General features: G+C 26.6%; 2 protein-coding genes across 2 annotated transcripts; one reads left to right on the forward strand and one right to left on the reverse strand.

Moving 5' to 3' along the window:
- The first annotated feature begins 373 nt into the window (after positions 1 to 373).
- LOC113871440 (2-oxoglutarate-dependent dioxygenase AOP3-like) lies at positions 374 to 2,377 on the forward strand. Its single transcript, XM_027508536.1, has 3 exons — positions 374 to 753; positions 907 to 1,225; positions 2,132 to 2,377. The coding sequence occupies exons 1-3, from the start codon at positions 374 to 376 to the stop codon at positions 2,375 to 2,377; spliced, it is 945 nt and encodes a 314-aa protein (XP_027364337.1).
- A 13,810-nt stretch (positions 2,378 to 16,187) lies between these two features.
- Positions 16,188 to 17,939, reverse strand: LOC113873545 (2-oxoglutarate-dependent dioxygenase AOP3-like). Its single transcript, XM_027511699.1, has 3 exons — positions 17,563 to 17,939; positions 16,664 to 16,988; positions 16,188 to 16,409 (listed from the first exon to the last, which is right to left on the reverse strand). Exons 1-3 carry the CDS (start codon positions 17,937 to 17,939, stop codon positions 16,188 to 16,190), a joined length of 924 nt encoding a protein of 307 aa, XP_027367500.1.
- Positions 17,940 to 21,394: the final 3,455 nt, after the last annotated feature.

The raw sequence follows: 21,394 nt of genomic DNA on the forward strand, positions 1-21,394 counted from the left end.
CAAAATTATCAAAAAAAGCAAAGAAATAAAAGTTGCTTGAGTCAGCATCAGCAGTAACTGACAAACCGAGTTTAAGTATCATATTATTTTGAGTTTTTAATGTTCCGTTCTTAAAAGTTGAGTCCGGCATTTATAAATGGTAATTATTGAGTGACAACTAATAATGAGAATCAAAACAATAAACTAATATCGAGAGCGATCAAATACTTATATTTATAAATGCAACTAACACTAATTAACTAACTAATGAAGCTACTCACAAACTTTTACACCGAGAAGCTTATTTTGTATGTGTGTATATAATTCAATTAAGACTACACAAATGAAAGGACATTGAAACAAAACACTTAAGAAACATCTATTTTATACGAACATGGTAACTGTAGCAATGTCTGAGTCTCCACTTGCTGTTGTTGATTTCTCGAATGAAAACATGAAGCCTGGCACCGATCCATGGCTTGAAGCTTGTAAAGTGGTACGGAGAGGATTTGAGGATAACGGTTGTTTCCTAGCACGGTTTGATAAGGTTGGTCCAGAGCTTCTCAACTCCGTTTTTAGTGCCACTGAAGAAGTATTTGATCTCCCATTGGAAACAAAAAGTAGAAAAACCAGTGATAAACCATTTCATGGATACAACGGACAAATCCCCGCAATCCCTCTGTACGAAGCTTTTGCAGTTGAAAATGCAATGAATTTAGAAGAATGCAAAAAGTATACACACATAATGTGGCCCGGAGGAAATGACTATTTCTGGTATATCATTCCAACTTTTGCTAACATATTATTAAAATAAAGTTCTATTATTTTTTATTGTCAAATAACACCGAAAGTATTTCAGGAAATGGGCTTAAAGTTTGTTTTTATAATTAATTTTTTAATTTTAATTTGCCTTTCTTCCCTAAATAGTGAAAGGGTGAATGCATATGCTAAGGTGATGAAAGAACTAGACCAAACTGTAAAGAAAATGGTGTTTGATAGCTATGGTTTGGACAAGCAGAAATGTGAATCCTTCCTTGAATCAATGAATTACGTGTTTCGAGGGCACAAATACAGGATACCTGAGATGGATGAGAGCAACGTGGGACTGACTCCTCATACAGACACAACCGTCGTATCCATACTGCATCAGAAGGTAGCTGGCTTGGAAATTAAATTGAAAGATGGAGAATGGTTTCGACTTGATGCCTCACCTTTGTTTTGTGTCATAGCAGGTGATGCGTTTATGGTAAGTCTCTTTAAAATAAGTTAAGAGGAAAATATATGCTATAAATCATCATCGTTGAGCTCATATGACGATTCAATATGTATTTGAAGGTTTAAATAAGTTATTTGTGGGAATGTTTATATTCACGTTTATATAATTATGTCACTCTATTTAAGATTTGTTAATTTAAATATATTATTAACTTGATTAATCAATGAAAAATAATATTTTATATAAAATTTATTTAAAATGAAATGACATTAGACATTTTAGAGTCACATAAACTCGTCTGTTAAAAGACAGTCCTTGAATGTGTTATAATTTTTTTTAAATTATTCAATTTTAATCTTTAAATTTATAAAAATTACATAATTTTAATATTTGCTGTGTCATTAAAATCATGTTCTTCTTTATTAGATATAAGAACTAAAATTAAATACATTTTTTTTTACAAACTAAAACAAAAAAAATCATAATATTTTAAGGACTAAAATTTATTTAAGCAATATTAGAGTTATGATAATCTTTAAATTTCTTATATAAGTTACTTTTAAAAATGAAAGAATCATGACCATTTGAATATGATGGCTTTATTTAAATTTGGCTATGATAATCTTTTTTAATAAATTTATAATAAATTAAAAACTAATAATATATAAATAATTAGTTTATAAATATCACATATATGAAAAAAAAAAAGAATCTAAAAGGCCAAAATTATAAAGCGTAATTAAGTAATGTATAAAATAATTATATTTTGCTTAATGTATATTGTTTAATTAATATCTTAATTTAATTTTTTTAAGAAATTATCATCGTTACTATGTTGTATTATATTCAACATTCGTCTTCATATTTGTTCAATGTATGATAAAAAATTTCAGACCTATTTTAAAGATCTGAGTTGACACTCATGTATGGCTTTAGGTATGGAGCAGTGAAAGGATACGTGCTTGTGAACATCGTATTATCTTATCAGAATCAAATGTAACCAGGTATTCATTGGGACTGTTTTCATACAGTAATACGGTGGTGCAAACATCAGAGGATTTAATCGATGAAGAACATCCTTTGCGATATAAGCCATTCAACTCTTATGGATATCTTGGTTTCATTTCAACAGAAGAGGGCGCAAAATGTAAAAATCGAATCAAAGCATATTGCGGTGTTTGAGGCTCTTATGTATGAAAAGAAATATGTTTTGTTTTCTTATGGGAGCTACTTATTAGTTTAAAATTAGATGATATATAACATAAACGTCGCTGTAGATTGTGGGTGAGTGAATAAGTGAGTGTGTTATTGTAAATTTGCTCTTATGAACAAAGAAATAAATAAAGATGAATTTGCAATATATATCAATGAATTTCATTAATTTGAATTGAGGTTTAGTTATTCCAGAAGTATGGAACATCATTTTCTGATATCCTCACCTAATCATATTTTATTCTTTCCATGTATAATTAAAGTATCTCTAGCAAAGAATTAACCCCATAATTTTATTGATAATTAATACAGAAGTTTTGATGTCCAGTAGTGTATTTTATTTCATTTTGCATATCAGAAGTACATGCAAAAGAAAATATCAAGAACAAGATTGATTATATCTTTTGTTTTTATTTGCATAATAATTTTAAAATATAATACATAAATTATATAATTAAAATTTTGTACAAAATATAATTACGCCCTTTAAGATTGAATAAAATTTCGGTCATACTCTTTGATCTCTTTTTTACATTAACTTTTTTTTTAGTTAAATAATTAAGGATAGTTTATATAATTGTCTATAGTAAATTTTTCTAACAAACAAATAAATTTAATAGTAATCTAAAATTGAATTTTATATTTTTTAATAAATTTTTTATTAGTATGTTTTAAATAAAATTATTAACGTAAACAAGTGACATTCAAACGAAGAACATGTAACTTCAAGCGAGACAAATCATTTTTTAATCTCTTTTTATTGAGTCGAATTTGTTGATAGATTGTTTGACAATTTTCGAGATATGAGTGTAAGTGTTTAAGAACCAAAGAAGTCCTACTTTTATAACCTAAAATCCTATTTACAAAAGAATATTAAAATAATTGTCTAAAATATGTATTTTAATCGTATTTTTTATTAATCACGATATTTTTCACATGTTTTTATCTATAACTGTTAATAATCATTGTCAACATATCAAATTTTTTTTTATTAAATTTTACCCAATAAGAACAATCTTTTTGACACATTTTTTTCGTCTCTTTGAGAGCTTTTTGCAATTAGATGTCTTCATCAAAAACTGCTTGAACTAATTTTCTTAATAAAATATCTTCGATCTTTTCTTGACCTCATTTGTTAATATCTTTAAGGTTTTAAGGTAAACAAAGAATCCAAGTTGTCGCAACCGGGCGGTCGCAACGGTAAGGCGAAAAATGTTTTTTTAAAAAAGTATCAGAGGAGTCGCTACCAAAGTTTATTTTAAGAAAAACCTTGGAAAAACTTAAATATAATACGATCTTTGAAACCAAAAATGAGTTCGGGAGTCATTTACGTGTAGGGAAGGTATTAGCACCCTACACCGTCCGTTTAAAAAACGGTTACCTAAAATTAATTGTGCAAATTCATTCTAATTTTGAAAAATATTTATTTAACCCCTAAACATTAATTATTTTATTTTAGAAGAAGAAATATTATTTATTGAAATATTATTTGGGTTATTTTAAAAATTATTTTGACTTGACGGGTTCGGTTCCCGCTCCTACGTATCCCCAGATGCAATGGGGAACTCAAAGTCACGTAGTTCTATCTAAAAAGTTATGAGGTTAGTTGATTAAAATTAGGTTTAGTAAAAGAAAATTTATTTTGAAATTAAAATTATTTTGTAAAATTATAATATTTAGAATACAAGATAACGCAATTATACATGCACCCTACGAGAAATAATACAGAAAGTGAAGGAAGATCACACAACTATATTGCAAATCGTTAAAAATATTTTATTCATAAATCAAGTATTTAAATTTAAATTTTGATTATAATTAACGTTGAAAGAGAATTTAAGATATCATAATCTATACATAAATCTCTTATAATTTATTGAATAATCGAAGGCAATGTAAATTACACATCGATGATATAAAAAAAATTTTATAAATAAGTAAAGAGATGTTTAATTATTTAATTGATCGGAATTAGAAATATGACTTAAGAAATTTTAAAATATGAAATCAATCTTATTTGATGAAAAGAGTAAATATATATTTGAATTGATTAAAAAAAATATTTAATAAGAAATAAATAAAACTTTGTTTGATAAATTTATATTGTATAGAACCTAAGGAAACGTAGGTACACATAGGTTCTAACAATTTACAATGCATGAGGGTAGAGTCACTACACATTAGCATTATAAATTGTTTTATTAATAAAATAATTTAGATTTAAATTAGTTGATTGATTCGTAAGTAAGTTAGTAATTAGAAGGAAAAATATACTTTGACTTATTATTAGAGTGATTAACTAATTAATTTAAGATAATACATAATAAATTAATATTGCATAAAGTCTTGATAACGTAGGCACACATAGACTTTATCAATTTATAATACATGACGATAGAGAAGCTATACGTTAGTATTATAAAATGATGCAATTATATTATTATTTATTAATTAAAAAAAATAAAAAAATATAATGTAAAAAGATAAACCATAAATATAAATTAAATCATTATCTATATTTTATAAATATACAACAACAACCATAATAACAACCATAATAATAATAATAATAATAATAATAACAATTTTAAATGATAAGTGACTAACATATTAACTAAAGCAAAAAATAATGAGATAATATAAAAGAAAATTTTATTGTTAATATTAGAATAAAATAAAACTAAGAAAATTAATAAAAAGGTAATAATAAAATAAAATAAAATCAACAAATAAAATATATTATTTATGATAAAATGTATCACTAGAATATAATCTGGGATAGGAATAATAAAAATAATAATGTTCACTCTTTTAACAAAAGAATTAAAAAAAAAACTGTGAAACAAAACTTAAAAATCCGAAAGTAAAAAAAAAGAAAGAAGAAAAAAAGGAAAAAGAAAATAAAAATAAAACATTTAAGATAAAAGATGTAAATGAAATGAAAGTAAAAGCCGAGACATATGTTGCAGAGATAATCGGAATCGGATTGGAACAAAACTTTCACATTAGAAAATTTTAAAAGAATATATATAAAAAAACAAAACAAAAACAAAAAAAAAACAAAAAAAAAATGAAAAGTTAATGGAAGTCTGGCACCTCAGGAGTAGGTAGCAGTTTCGTGTTCTAGACTTCAGGCCCTTTTCAAATCATTGTTTTCAAATAATATCATATTATATTATTAAAATGTATAGCAAAAGTAATAACAGTGGTTTCACAATTTGATTTCAATATTTCTCTTCCATCTCTCATTTACCCAATAGCTCTTTCGAAAACATTTTATTTTTATCACTCGTTGTTCTTCAAAGATATTCAACGACGAACAAAGTAATAAAGCGAGAAAGAAATACCTGGAGCCGCTAATGAATTTTCTTCTTCTTTTATTTCTGATCTCTTCTTCTTCCTTTCTCTCAGATCTCTCTTAAGATTTTTTTTAAAAAAAAAAAATAATCAACCGCTCTTAAAATTTTCCTCCCCCTTCCTTCTCAAATCCCTTACTTGTGTATTTATATGGGTTCCGTTCTTTTCATCTTAGGGTTTCACATGAAGAAAATCTTCTGAACCTTTCTCTTTTTATGCATGGGGTTTACTCTAGGAGCTGAGTGTAAGCCTGCCTGATGCAGGATTTCCATTTCTGGGGCTAAATCTCTTTTTTCAAAATTTTATATATATATTTTTTTGAAAAACAAAAGTATAAAATTTTGGGAGTAATCGTGGAAAAGAAAAAAAGTGGTATTCACACAAGTCTGTTTGTACTCATCATTCTGCAAAAAGTAAGTTGATAAAAGTAATTAAAATTTTTTTGCAAAATAAATTTCAATAAAAATTGGCCAATTTTGTTACATTTAGTGAAATAGTCACAAGATAATAATTAACATTTGTGAATAAATTTAGTTTTTTAAATTTAGTTGTAGTTTTTTTAATAAGTACATGAAATTATCATAATTAATTGAAGAAAGAGTTTAAAACTTTTAGAATAAAGAAAATTCAAAGAATCTGCATATTATTTTTGGAAGAATAATAAGTATGATATTGTTTTGAAAGACATGATAAAAAAAATTAATCTGATCGAAATTAAATGTATTCCAATTTTATAGATGAGGATACATGTGTAATTATATAAAAAAATCAAGAATATTAAAAATACATTCATGAACTTCTCATCACCATTTTCAACTCTTTGTTTTCAACAATAAAGCTCTTACTTTATATCATTGAATATACGATACCTACATTTGTTTTTCTTTGCATACCAAAAAATATATTAATCGTGCCATTTGGCTACTAATATTTTGTAAAACTAAGATAAAAATATGATAAGGAGTTACCAATAATAATAAGGATTTTTAAAAGAAATAGAATTAAAAAATAGAATATTACATATATGTCCAATTTTAAATTTGTTTATGCATATGTCTTGATTTTGTATAAAATAAAACTTTATTATAATCTACTTCTTATCACAGCTTGAGCTATCACAGAACAGTGATGATAAAGAGTTGTTACCAAAGTTTATTAGAAAAATATTAAAAAAACTTTTAATAGAAATCATCTTCGAAACTAAATTTAGGTTTAGAGTGGTTTATGCATAAGAAAAGTATTAGCACTCTACGACCTTTGTTTATTTATTAAAATAGTTACCTTTTAATTAATAGTGCAAAAATTATTTTAATTTTAAAAATATTTATTTTACTCTAAAGGAGAACTATTAATATTTTTTTGTTATTTTTAAATTTGTCATTATTTTTTTAGCTTCGTTTATGATTCTTATAATTTTCAAAAAGTTTTAGTTTTAGTTTTTTTTAATAAATAAATACAATTAAAAGTTTTTGAATTAAAGGAATTAAATATTTATAAAAATATTTTTTTTTTCATTTTTGTATTAAAGAAGAATTTTTAACAAGAACTTATCTTAATATTTTATAAAAGAAACATATTAATTTCATTTTTTATTTTTTTAAGTGAAACAAATAAAAATTAATTTGAATTGGAGGAAAGAATTATTTTTAAAATATCACTCTTTTTTGTATTAAAGAAATTTATAGCAAAAATCAGCTAGATATATTTTTTTAAAAGTGAAAATTCGTTTTTATATATTTTTAATAAAGAAATAAAGGAATTTAATTTGAATTAGAAGAACGGGTTATTTATAAAATATTATTTTCCTTTTTTATTTTTGTATTAAATAAATTTATATAAAATTTAAATTTATTTTTTATTTTATTTAAAGTAGAAATTCAATTTTTTATATTTTTTATTTTTAAATAAATAAAAATAATTAAAAAGAATTGATTTGAATTGAGAGAAAGGATTATTTATAGAATATTTTTTTTTTTTTGTATTTTCATAGTAAATAAATTTAAGTAAACTTAAACTTGATTTTTTTTATTTTCCCTAAAGTAAAAATTATATTTTGTACTTTTATTTTTAAATAAAGAAACATAATAATAAAAAATTAATTTGAATTGAGAGAAAGGATTAATTATAGAATATTATTGACATCTCTTCTTTTTATTTTTTTAAATTTTTGACATTAAAGAAAACAATCTTAAAATATTTTATCTTGATATTTTATTTATTTATCACTTTTTTAAAATAAATATATCAATTTCATTTTATTTAGAATTATTTTGAATTACTCTAAGTTTAAAATTTTCTTAAAATAATTTTAGGATTATAAAAAGTTTCAGTTCAGTAAACTCTGACACATTCTAAAAATTAAGATTGGACAAAAAAAATCCAATTAAGCAAATCTAATTCATAGATAGGTTTTAAAACGTAGAATGCATGTTTACATGAAAAAGTTTTTCTTTGCATATCAAAATATATTAATTGTGGTTTAAGATTTGGATTTTGGGTTTTGGTTTAGAAGTTTAAGGTTTGGAATTGGGGTTAGGGGTTAGTGTTAAGGTTTTGAATTTCAAGGTTAAGGTTCAGGACATGAATATGTTTGCATGAGGATAGGCAATGAAAATTATAGAATATTTTTAAGGCTATATGTGTTAACAAAGTTTAATATAAGTTAGCAATTGAGAGGTTTAATATAAGTTGGCAATTGAGAGAAATATTTTACCTAAATACTTAATAATGGAATGAAACACTAAACCTACAAAGGGATGTTATTTTGGTTTATGATTTTTCATTTGAAGCTATTATACATTATATTTTTGTATTTGTAAGAGATTCAAGTTTGTGAGATGTTGTTGATGTATGATATGTTTAGCACTTGTTTAAATTGTAGTAGAAATGTATCAATGATAGTTGTTACTTAATGAAAAAAAATAGAAACATAGAGTTTCATTACACATGCAACACTTAGATTATGTTATGATATACTTCTTTCATGAATCTTGATAATTTGCTTAAGAACAAGCAATATTTTAAGTTTGTAGTCTGTAACATCCTTCTTTTCTTTAAATAATTTTCTTTAATTAATTTACATTATTGAAAATATTATTAAAAAAATTAGTAATAATTTGTATAACTTTGAAGAAATGGTACAATATGGGAATACCAATTAATAAAATTTAACAAATTTATCAAATTTATCAAATTAAAAATTTATCTATCAATAAAATAAAATACATCAATAGATTTATACATCTACTACATTTAATTTAATTATATATGAGCATTTCCTTTCCCATAATCATTGACGAGTATGACCCTAGAACGAATCAACCATCTCTATCTCTTTTCTTTCATTATCTGGAAATATTAGTAAGAGTGAGTATTTTTCACCCCACTAAATCTTTTTTATTATAAATTATTTTAAAAGAAACTAAAGTTATTGCCTAATATCCTATTCTAACTCATTGCCAATAGTGAACAATTCATATTGAGACTTATCATATCCAAGCACATGCAATAAGACAATCATCAATTAGAGCATATACAACAACTTACTCATTATACATACATTTCTATGTTGACTTGTATGTTATTATACATGTATCATAACATTTCAATTAATATGTCATAATACATGTGTCCAAGTCATATCAGTCGATGTTCTACAACACACATATCATAACAACATAAATCGATTTGTTACAATATATATATATATATATATATATATATTAATCATACAAATTCTATACCATTTCACATCTATAACACTTTCATAATAATTGCCTCTGGGATCCCTTAAGGACTTTATAGCATAAATAGCTGCTAGTTGGCCACAACATCATAGATACACGTGTGCCGTCCTGACCTCTTTTAGTAAAGGTATAGTCAAGAGTTTCGTTAGGAAATAAGGGTGTGGCCTGTGAATGTCTATTTTTCAGCAAATTATTGTGCACCTTTTTATCGTTAGCATTCACCATCCTAATTTTTCTAAGATTTCCCAAATATTCTATGGACTCTATACCCTAGTGTATCTCTGTACTATCTATACTTATTCTCTTTCTTTCTCAACATTTCTCATTTTCATATTTTTTTTATCGATCAATATGTCATAATATGTGAGTAATGATTTATATAAATTTGTGGATCACAATATATATTATAATAAACCATTCAATGTGCTATAATATATATCGTAATCACCCTTTTCAAGTTATTTTGACCCACGCATCATAATCATGCATTTCATTCTTTCTCTTTCATACATCACATATTTTCAAAATCAATCAACACTTCAATTATTCATGTGAATTTATTCAATCTGAATACATTCCAGCTATCAATTCATATATATACTTATTGTATCATAATAGTCTACTAAGAAAGTTATCACACAATAACACACTATACAATCAGTAAAATATATCAATCTAGCACAGAAATTACCACAAATCTTACAGCATATAATCAATACAATATGCTAAAAGTCAGACACCTTCGGACTTAGTCAAACTCGTACAATCTTAATATGATCTTCTAACATAAAGTTTATTATTTTATGTCCTTTATTACTTATATACATCCTAAGTAACTTAGTTCTAAAACTTCTTAATGTTATTCTAGCCCATATCTTTTTCTAAAAATCTGATTTCATTAGTTTCAAATAAACTCAAAACCTTTCTTTATACCAAAAATGCACTTTCACCATATGATTTTATAAAAATTATAGATTATTACTAAAATTAGTTATTCAGATTCTCCTAAGACCGCTATATATATATATAAACTAAGGCTCGAGAATACTCCCTTTACCTGGTAACGGTTCCTCAAAACTAGTTTTTTGAGAGATCTAACAGAGAGATTCTACGATATCAATGGGAATATCGTCCAAAAGAAGAAGTTTCCTAAATATTCCAAGATAGATGTCTTAATATGAGAAGAAAACTGAAGAAAAGAAATAAAATAGAGATTTGTGCTCTGAAAAACTTAAAGAAATTTGAAGTTTGGCAGAGTTCTCTTTAGAGAGAGGAAGAAAAGAAAACAGAGAAAATGAAGAGAGAAGGTCATTTGGTGAGAAATGAATATTTTTGAGGCTAAAGTTCCTTAAATATCCTTCTAAACTCACGCAATCTCGCTTAAGCGATAAGATTCTCACTTGAGCGAGCTTTCATCCTCGCTTGGACGAGCCTTCATCACCTGAGCAAGACAACCAAACAGCGAAACTACTCATAACACTCTTGCTTGAGCAAGATACAATCTCGCCTGAGCGAGCTTCACCTTATTTGAGCAAGATTGAGTCCAAAGAGCACCCTATCTTTCTTGCGACTCTTCGCCTGAGCGAGCTCTATCTCGCTTGGACGAGCTGCTCACAGCCTGAGCGAGATTTCTTTCTCACCTGAGAGAGAGGACAATTGGGGCAATGTTATCTCATCTCACTTGAGCGAGAGAGTTCCAGAACGTTCTCTTTTAGGAAATCCTATCTTGCTTTAGCTGGGTATCTTTTATCCAAATTCCTATTTTTCCTATCCAAGAGTAGCAAAATTGAGGATGTTACATAGTTGGGTTAAATCCACATTATAAGTAGATTTACATGGTTAATTGTGAGGAAATTTTGAATAATATAAAAGAAAAAGCCATAAAAGTGAACGAAAAATATTACTTTCTTAGCAAAAGCTTCTTAGAAGGAAAAAATAAATTTATTTGCATTTGATAGCAAATAAGTAATTATTTGTGTTTTTAATACAAAAAATCTAAGAAGAAAGCTTAAGGGAAAAAAATGTTAAAGCAAAATGTTGAAGAAAATAGAAATTTAATCTCTACATGTATAGGCACTATGTCAGAAATGAGACATGAAAACGGTTTCATTTTAAATTAGAGAGCATTTATAACTGTTCTAAAATTTTACGCTATCCAATGTGTTACATTTAGAAGAGCGGTATGTAAGATTGAAGAACAGTTCCATGCGAAACTGCTCTCCAAAGTATGAATCTTAACTACAAATTTGAAATTTGAAATTTATTTTTTTGTGAGTTGTCTATAGCAAATTAAAATTAATTTATAGGCCTCCCATTCAAAATTTCTTCATTTTTATCACAAATCAAAATTGAATCCTAAGTTTATACGCTATGTTAATCAAGCAGCCCATATTTACACAAACTAAACACAAGTAAGTAGAGAAAAAGAGAATAAATTAGTAAAATAATTCACTGTTAATAGAGAGAAAATTAAATGAAAGAAAGAGAGAATCAATGATTTATCGTTAATAAAGAGAAAAAGAAAGAAACAGAGAATGGAGAGAACTATGAAAAAGGTACTACAAATGTGAACAAAGACTAATTTGTTAGCGCTGAGAAGATGAAGAAAGCAAAAAAGACTAAGAGAACCAATAAACGTGAAAGAGACCAAAGACACTAACTTTGTTAACGCATAAAAGATGAAAATAAATTACAAAGATAAAAGAGAGTAGCTTTGTTAGCAAGACGAAGAGATTCATAAGTTGAGCGTGTTTTATTTATAAAAGTTAAAGACTTTAGAAAACGGTTTTTTGTTAACCGCTCTCTAATATATGACTTTAAAGAGCAGTTAATAGAGAACCGTTCTTAGAAGTATAAATATGAGAGCGGTTAACTACTCTCTAAAGTATATTTTAAAGAACGGTTAGTAGAAAATCATTCTCAGAAATATAGATCTGAGAGCGATTTAATGCTAACCGCTCTTTAAATGTATTGTTACAAAGTGATTTTTATTAAATGCTATTTAAGTTAGCACTCTAAAAGTTTATTTCTAACATAGTAAGGCCATGACATCTGTAACATCCTTATTTTTAATTAATATAATAATAGTATAAAATCAAAAAAAATTCTGAATAACAGAAATTTAAATAGAAAAAAACTTGAATAATAAGACATTAACCTTTAAAACTGGTTAAGAGAACATCAAATAATATGGTCATATGTGTTTTCATAATGTACAGTAGATATCAGTACCTCCAAATATACATAAAAGTTATCAAAATACATTAGGATCATTTATTTACATTTACAAATACTCAAAATAGTACTGGTCCTAATGAGCAGTCTACCCACCAATGACTAAGTGGCACTAGTCTTCCCCATGCCAACCCTCTATCATCGCTAGGTCTTCAGAATCCAGCTCGTCATCTGAGTTAAGGTATAGATCACCCAAATCGGTGGTGACTTGAGTACCCGTAATCTGCTCGATCGTCCATTTCGATGATATTCTGGAATGGTCGTGATCATGATATGTGACTAGATATGTTACTGCTACTGGAGTTCTCTCAGTGACAGAAAAGATATAAATACAGAGGGTATGATGGATTCGACGCACAGACAAATCAAAAGAGATGTTAAAAGCTAACTCCAACTCTATCATAACTACCTCACTAGGTACCTCACTATCATAAATAAGAATTTTAAAGTAACTAAGTCTCTGGTACTCGCCAAATACATCATTTACATTATCTATTACTGAACTATCTACTACTCTCATTCCCTTTATGGGTGCTGTCATCTGGATTCCCTAAAATGGTTACGTAAGGATGAGTCTTTACATTCATTACCAAGCATACATACACAAAGAATTCAATAATACAGATAAAACATTCAACATGCATCTTATAACAATTCAGTTATGCATCCAAATTATGTTCATCTCTATTTATCCTTTCGATATTGATTTCCATATTTAATTCCATTCTCAATTACACTATCATTTCCACTGCCCTTGGGATCCCTCGAGGTCTTCCATAGCATAGATAGTCACTAGATAGCCACAGCTACACAGATACAACATGTGCCGACCTGACCCCTTTTAGCAAAAATGTAATCAGGAGTATAGGCCAGGAAACAAGTGTGAGGCCTGTGGTGTTCCTACTCTTATTTGTATTATGCAATTCAAGAGGAATATCCACCACCCTCATTTTCCCAAGACTTCTCAGTCTTCTCCATCTTCCACATTCCCAGTGTACCTCTGAACCATTTATACTTGCCCTTATCATATACTTTCCGATTTCCTTTCTCTTTCTCTTTTTCTATCTCATATTTCTATATCTCTTCCTATTCCATTATTACATCATATGTTACTTTCTCATTGCCAAGGGTTATTCCTCTCGGACTCAGTACATCATACACATGCTCAGATTCAAATACACACACTCATCATCTATCATGTCAAACATATTCAAGCATCACAGAGCATGTTCTAAACATATCAATCTCATGTTATCATTCAATACATACTTATTTCAAGCATTTTCACCCATACACATAACAGTTCTTAGCAATGATATAGCACTCTCCTTACCTTGACATGAAGGTTTAGTAAAAGATTTTTGCTCAAAACGTGAGATTTTTCCTAAATATCACAAGAGACCTCATTTAGAGAAGGAGAATCAAGAAAATAACCAAAGGAATGGGAAATCAAGCTTCAAAAACTTATCAAAGAGCAAGGGAAGTGATCCTTGAGACTTTAATCAGAGAAAAGTTGGGGTTTTTCAAGGATTTGCTGAGAAAATGAGGAGAAAAGTCAGAGAGAACGTATGAGAGTCGTGACTTGGATTATAATCCAAGTTTCTTAACTTGGAAACCCTTAAATACCCCTCAACTCGCGACATTCTCACTATAGCGAGCCAATTCTCGCTATAGCAAAAAAATCAGACAAAATTGCACTTTGTTGTCTGTCATTCTAGTTACAGTGAGAGCTCCTCGCTACAGCAAGAAGATCCTCGCTACAGCGAGAGAGCACCAGAATGTCTGATTTTGATGCTGATTTTTTGTTACGGAGAGACATATCTCACTACAGCGAAAAATCCTGCAACCTACTCATCTAAAACTCTTCTAATTTCAAACAACATGCATTAATAACTCACATCAAATATAAAATTAATAATTAATAAAGTAGGAATGTTACAACATCTACTTTTGAACATCCTCAAATTCTGCCTTCTAAGCACTCTAGAAGGCATGCTTCAACAAATCCACTTATAATCATTTAAAACTTTTTTGAAGGTACAAGTTGGAACATTAGATTTTCAATGTCACAACATTGACTCTATAAAATGACTATAAATACGATGTGAAACTTTGTTTTTATATCAATTTTCATTTCTTCCACTTATAGATTTTATTTTTTTCTTATAAGCTTTAAGATTATCTTTAATTTAGAAGTCAAGAATTCATACAAATAAAAAGATTCTCCATCTTTTATTTCGTCTTTTCTTTATTCATTATGTTTTGTTGAGTTTATTAAATTAGGATTTCGTTGAATTTCTGAAGATATGATTGAATTTTGATTTAATAAACCTTGTGTAATATCTTTATATTCAATCTCAATTCAAATTTCTTGATTCATTTGCATTATCTATTTCTTTACTTAATACTTCATTAATTGATTGCTGAATTGCATGGAGTATTAAGTAAAGAAATCGTCATTACACTAAATATGTTAGTTTATTGATTTTCTACGAATAAGAATTAAGAATTATGAAATCTAATTCTTAAGTTTAACGTTGTTCTTGATGGAGTCTATTTAAGGAATTAAAATTTATTTTATTAAGAATTAGGGTGAAATGGCTAAAAGATTGGATCTTAACTATTTAATTATATTAAATCATTCAGTTGAATTGTAAGTTATAATCTGAGAAAATCATTTCAACATTTATTCCTAGTTAATTTATAATCTGAGAATCAAAATGAATTTTATTCCTAGTTAATTTATTTTTCTGCGAAGAACATTCACTTTGTGTGTTTTATAATTCTTTAATTTAATTCTACATTTTAAATTTATTATTCAACTCACTTTCTAATTTTTAACTTGTAGTTACTGCACAAATAATAAAACAATTTGTTTATTCAACTCATTTTCTAATTTCTATTACTTCTTATGATACGTTATATATATTAATTTTATATCTAATAATCGTTTATTACTTTACTCTAAAGGGTTAGAACTTAACGTAGATCAAAGATGCCATTCAACGTAGGATCTCCTCGCTACTGGTAATCAGGTCGTCAATGTAATATAGTTTTCAAAGATTAATATTTTAATTAACATGCTTTATCAATATCTTTTAAAAATAAATCTCGGTGGTGAATCCGTGATATCGTTTTTACACATTTTTTGCTCGTGCCAGTTTGGGGTCGCGACACGTGAGAAATGTAAATATATGTAATACTGAAAAATATTAATTTTTTTTTTTTAATTTCATTGAACATGGTACGCTTAATAATTAAGTTTTTTTTTTTTTTCAAATCACTTACGTTAAAAGACAACTACAAACATACCATGACAACCATGCAGCAATAAATTTTACGAAAGCACCAGTACAGGCCAAATCTAGAACATGTAACAAACCACACAATTAAAATAATGACATGCTGCATATGGAATACATATCATAGCCTTGGCAAGCTTTTCACACGCCACAATAGTCTTTCATATTTGCAACGTAGGTGAAGTTCAGTAATCCAAGATGATCGAAAGGCTTATATTGCAATGGGTGTTCCTCATCAATTAGCTCTTCAGGCACTTGTAGTATCCCTTTGGAGAAAGCAAACAGACCAAGAGAGTACCTTGTTTCACTCCCATTCATCCAAACTTTATGGTTAGGTGACTTTATTCTGTCGTTGCTCCATGCCTATATATATAAACGAAACAAGAGTATAAGACAATCAATTCATCAACATATATATTTCATGTGAAAACTTTCTGTCTTCAGCCATCCCAAATAAAAATAACTTACACTTAGCACCTAATGTGTTAGTTTAATTTTCACATAAATTTCTTGAGTTATAAAACTTAAGCAAATTAATAATAAAAAAAGCAAGATAAAAATACTTTATAAGCTTAACCCAGTTATAAAACCTTAAATTAGTTTAAATTTATTCTCACCATGAGTGCATCGCCAGCCATGACGACAAATGAAGTAGGTGAAGAGAAATCAACATCAATCCAATTACCATTCTTTGTCTCCACCATGAGTGCATTGACATGATTCTGGTGAAGAATTGTTGTGAAGCTCTTGTCAGTGTGTGCCAGAAAACCCAGTTGAGGCTCGACCTGTTCCGGTGCCTTGTGTGCCAAAAGCCTAAGTAGATAACTTGTAGACCCTATATATGAGTCATAGTACGCCAAAACACCATAACTTTCAAATATCATTCTGGCCACCATGCTATCCAATTCTTCCGCTAGCTTTGCATACTCAAACAAATATTTACTAGATAAATCCACAACAACAAAAAGAGGGTAATAGAATTAGTTCTAGAGTTAATACAAAAATTTTGATTACATTTTATGATCAAGTAAAAGAATTATTTCAAAAGCAATGATTTACAGGAAAATGTTTGTGTTTAACTTTTGGAGATCCCTTGGACTTTTCAGGATGCGTATATACAGAAAATATAAAAAATAAATGAGAGATGAACATAATTATATATCCAATATTATTTATGGTATCGATTTTTAATTGTTTAAAAAGAAAATTACACTTTACCCTGTAATTTCATGTTTTTCTAATTTATTTCCTGATATATTTTTTCTATTAATAAACTTTCTTGTGGAGTAAACTGATTAAAAAAATTACAGCATTTCAAGAGAATACTACACGAAAAAATGAAACGTCACAAATTTAGTTACAGAGAAAAAAGTATAAAGGATAAATTTTAAATATATATATATATATAAGAAACTATTTTGCATTTTTAAAAACTAAATTTTTTTAAAAATGTAAACAAACATACTCTAATTATCCCTTTTTAAATAACAAAACCACAATGTATATGGGTACTCACCAAAATTGATGATTTCCACTGGGCCACATTTTTTCAGCGAATCTTTGAATTCCCTCGAGTGTTGTTCCTTCATCTATACCCATACTTTCATGAAGAGGGATGTTGGGGTTCTGTCCAACGTAACTTTTCAAGGGCATACCCTCATATATGTTTCCTCGTTTGGTTTCTGTTGGGAGATCGAACAGCTCCTTTAGGTGACCGAATATACCATTTCGAAGCTCATCAGAGGCTTTATCATACACTACTACAAAGCAACCATGCTCTTCAAATGCTTGGCGCACACTTCTGCATGTTGATAACCAGGAATTGGTCCCTGGCTTCAAGTCTTCCTTAGTGAAATCAAGAACAGGAAGCTTGTGCTGCCCATCAGAACCCATTTGATTATGTGTCTGTATGAATTATTCGATTCCCAAGCTAGCTATGCAAATCGGCCGTTTCAAATTTTCGGGAAATTATATGCAGAAATTCGGAGTATTATGGTGTTGATCAATGCAGGAGTTTAACTTAATATTTTGACAAAGCTAATTTTGTACTCATCTGATCATGTTCTAAAATTAATCGAGATGCCGCCAAATTTACGCAATTGATTTTAACGCTACTAGTTGTAGCTTCTGTTTTAAATGTTGCAGATGATTTAACGTGTTTTCAAACTCATTTATAATAATGTCAGTTTGTTTTCACGTTAAAAATATAGGAAAGTTTATATTTATTTTAACGCTACTACCTGTAACTTTTGCTTCAATACTATGTTTCCAAACTGATTATTAATCTACAATTATGATTAAAAGAATAATTTTTCATGTTATTATCCATTAACACTAAGTATGAAACTTGAACACTTACATTATTTAATAATTTTATATAAAATATAAAATTAATCAATTCAATAATTAGTTTGTTGAAAGCATTTATTAAGTATATCAGCTTTATCAAATTTCATGAAAAAGTAAAGTTATTAAATACTTCATTACATTATTTTATTTTAAAAATAATATATTTTAAAAATATAAGTAAATATTAAATTTTGAATAACATACTTATAAATATTCAAATTACATAAAATTTAATATACATAATAAGTAAAATAATATAAGATTATTCAATAGTTAAATTAACTAATTTTGCATTCCATAAAAAAAATTTCAGTGTTTAAATTTGAACATTGTATCAACAAATCTTAACCTATATATGTATTAACACTTACACTACTTAGTAACTTCCATAGAATGCAAAATTAATTAATCTAATAGTGAATCATCTTATATTATTTTCCTAATCACATATATCAAATTTCATATAATTTAGACATTTATAAATATATTCAAACTTTGATTTTTACTTATGTATTAAAATATAAGTTGAAATAAAGTAATAAAATAAAGTATTTAATAATTCTAATTTTTTTTATAAAAATTTATAAATTAATCAATTTAATAAAAATTAAGAACTTTTAAAATAATGGTTGAATTAGTTCATCTTCTATTTTATAAAAAATTATTTTATTTTATAAAAAATTATTAAATTATGTATTAACATTAGACAATAAAAAACGTTTTGTCTAGATCAAAAGGATGACCAATGGCAGATGACAAAAATAATAGAAATAGAGTAAAAAAGTTGTACTATTTGAATTAGTAGAATTTAAAAAATGAAAATAAAAAAAATAATTTTAGCTTGTTTGGATCAGCTTTTAAGAGTGAAATGAAATAAGTAAATTGTTTAAAAAAAATATTTTTATAAATATAATAATACAAAATTAATTTTAAGAAAAAAATAAAAATTCAATATAATATTTTCTGAATATTTTTATTTGCTATTATTTTTTTATGTTTATATTATCGTAAAATTTATATAATATTATAATCAACTTTAAGAGAAAAAGACAATGCATCCAAACTAGAAAAATATTCTCTCTATATAAAATCTTTCTTCTCGATTTAAAAGAATCAACACGTCTTATAAACAAAGTGTAACAAGCTTACAATATTTAAAAACATTAGATAAAAATAAAACAAAATGAAAAAATATAAGATTTGAAAAAATGAGAGAATAACTTCTCTGTTGTGACATAGTTATCTTGTTTTCCTTAAGGATTATAATTATGGAATTGTTTTGGTAAGTATTTCAAAGATATTAATTAAAAATATAAAAAAAGTAATTACTTAACGAGTACTTTTTTCCTTAATATTATTTGTCTTTTAAAATAATATATATTTTAAGAAAATTATTAACTATAAAAATTATTATGTAAAATGTTTTTTTAAAGAGTTATAGTGCTAATATTATTTAAATATTTAGAAGAGATGCCTACATGAAGAGTTTATTTAAAAGAATTAATTAATATTTTTTATTTTCTAAAATGACAATTATTTTAAAATAGACTAAAAATATACAATAAGAGACCAAGAAGTTAAGTGTTAAATAATTATTACATGTTTTATATGTTTTTATTTTTAATATCTTTCTTTATTTGGGGAATTAAAAACTCTAGTTAACATTTACTTATAATTCTTCTATGATTTTTCACTTATACTTTTTTCTATGATTCTTCTTATTTCATTGAATGATATTTGAATTTACGTGGCAAATAAAAATGTCACACTTTTATATCAAACTAGTACTAATGTACCAAATAATGTAGTCTTTAATAGGATATCACGCAGACATTATTGAGCGACTAAACAGAAGATATGATTTTTCATCAAAGGGTTAACTCCATGCTGCTAATAAATATAATATTAAAGTTATGATTTCTTAACACACACAAGTTATATGTTTATTTTATTATATACTTTACAATTAATGTTCTCTTGTGATTGAGTCCAAATTTTTCATCTCATTATTGAATCAAATCAATGAAAACTTGAATTTCCTTAATTTCACTAATAAAGAACGGATTTTAAATTTCACGTATAAAAATTTCATTTTAAAAAATATTGTCCATCTTTATTATTATCTTTAATGATACTGATTATCAAAATAAAATTTAAAATTTTAACTAAAAAAATAATACTAATAATGCTTAAAATACTAGGTATAATTTTATTCTCTTTCAGATACTTCTCATATAAGACCAAAGAAAAAGACATCTTATATATATAAGGGATAATATGAATTTGCATTTGGCTGACTTAAAAAAGGGGCATCATAACGTGGAGTTCAATGATTTCCTATAAAAATGGTATTTGATTGCAAGTGATGAATGAATAAAAAGAGAGTGGTCCTTTGGATTGATGAAGAGCTATCATCAAGTGGGGTCCAAATTCGAATAATGCAATGATTCAGCAAAATGCAGAGCAGAAAATGTATATACTTATTGTTGTACCAAAGTTTCAGACTACCTAATTTGTATTCTGTTTATGAAATATGAAAAGATAAAGTGAGTTGTTAATAAGCTCCAAATATCAAATAAAACTGTGTTACATCGATAGTGACACAAATCGGCCACTTTATTTATTTATTTTGTCTGATTTGTTTTTAAATTTGGTACGTTGACGCCTTTGGCAGATTTCCCGGGTATAATAATTGCTTTTTCTTTAAATAAAGTTATTACCACATGACATTTTGTTTCTAACGTTGTCGTTAGAAAGATAATATATCTATATTTAATTCAAAAATAATCTATTAAAATTACCACATGACATCTTCTAGATTTTATTTTTTCCAATTTTTTATTTATTCCATTCGTATTTTCTTTAGAATTTTTTTTGTTTATAACCTTCTAATTTTAATTTTACATTTTTATTACTATTTTTTACTTTTGAAAAAATAGCAAAAAAAAAAAACACAATAACTTTAAACAAAATAAAAATTCTTATTTCATAATGTGTGT

This window comes from Abrus precatorius, unplaced genomic scaffold, assembly GCF_003935025.1.
Source record: "Abrus precatorius isolate BTA unplaced genomic scaffold, Abrus_2018 Scaffold7, whole genome shotgun sequence".
In the NCBI taxonomy this organism is placed as follows: Eukaryota; Viridiplantae; Streptophyta; class Magnoliopsida; order Fabales; family Fabaceae; genus Abrus; species Abrus precatorius.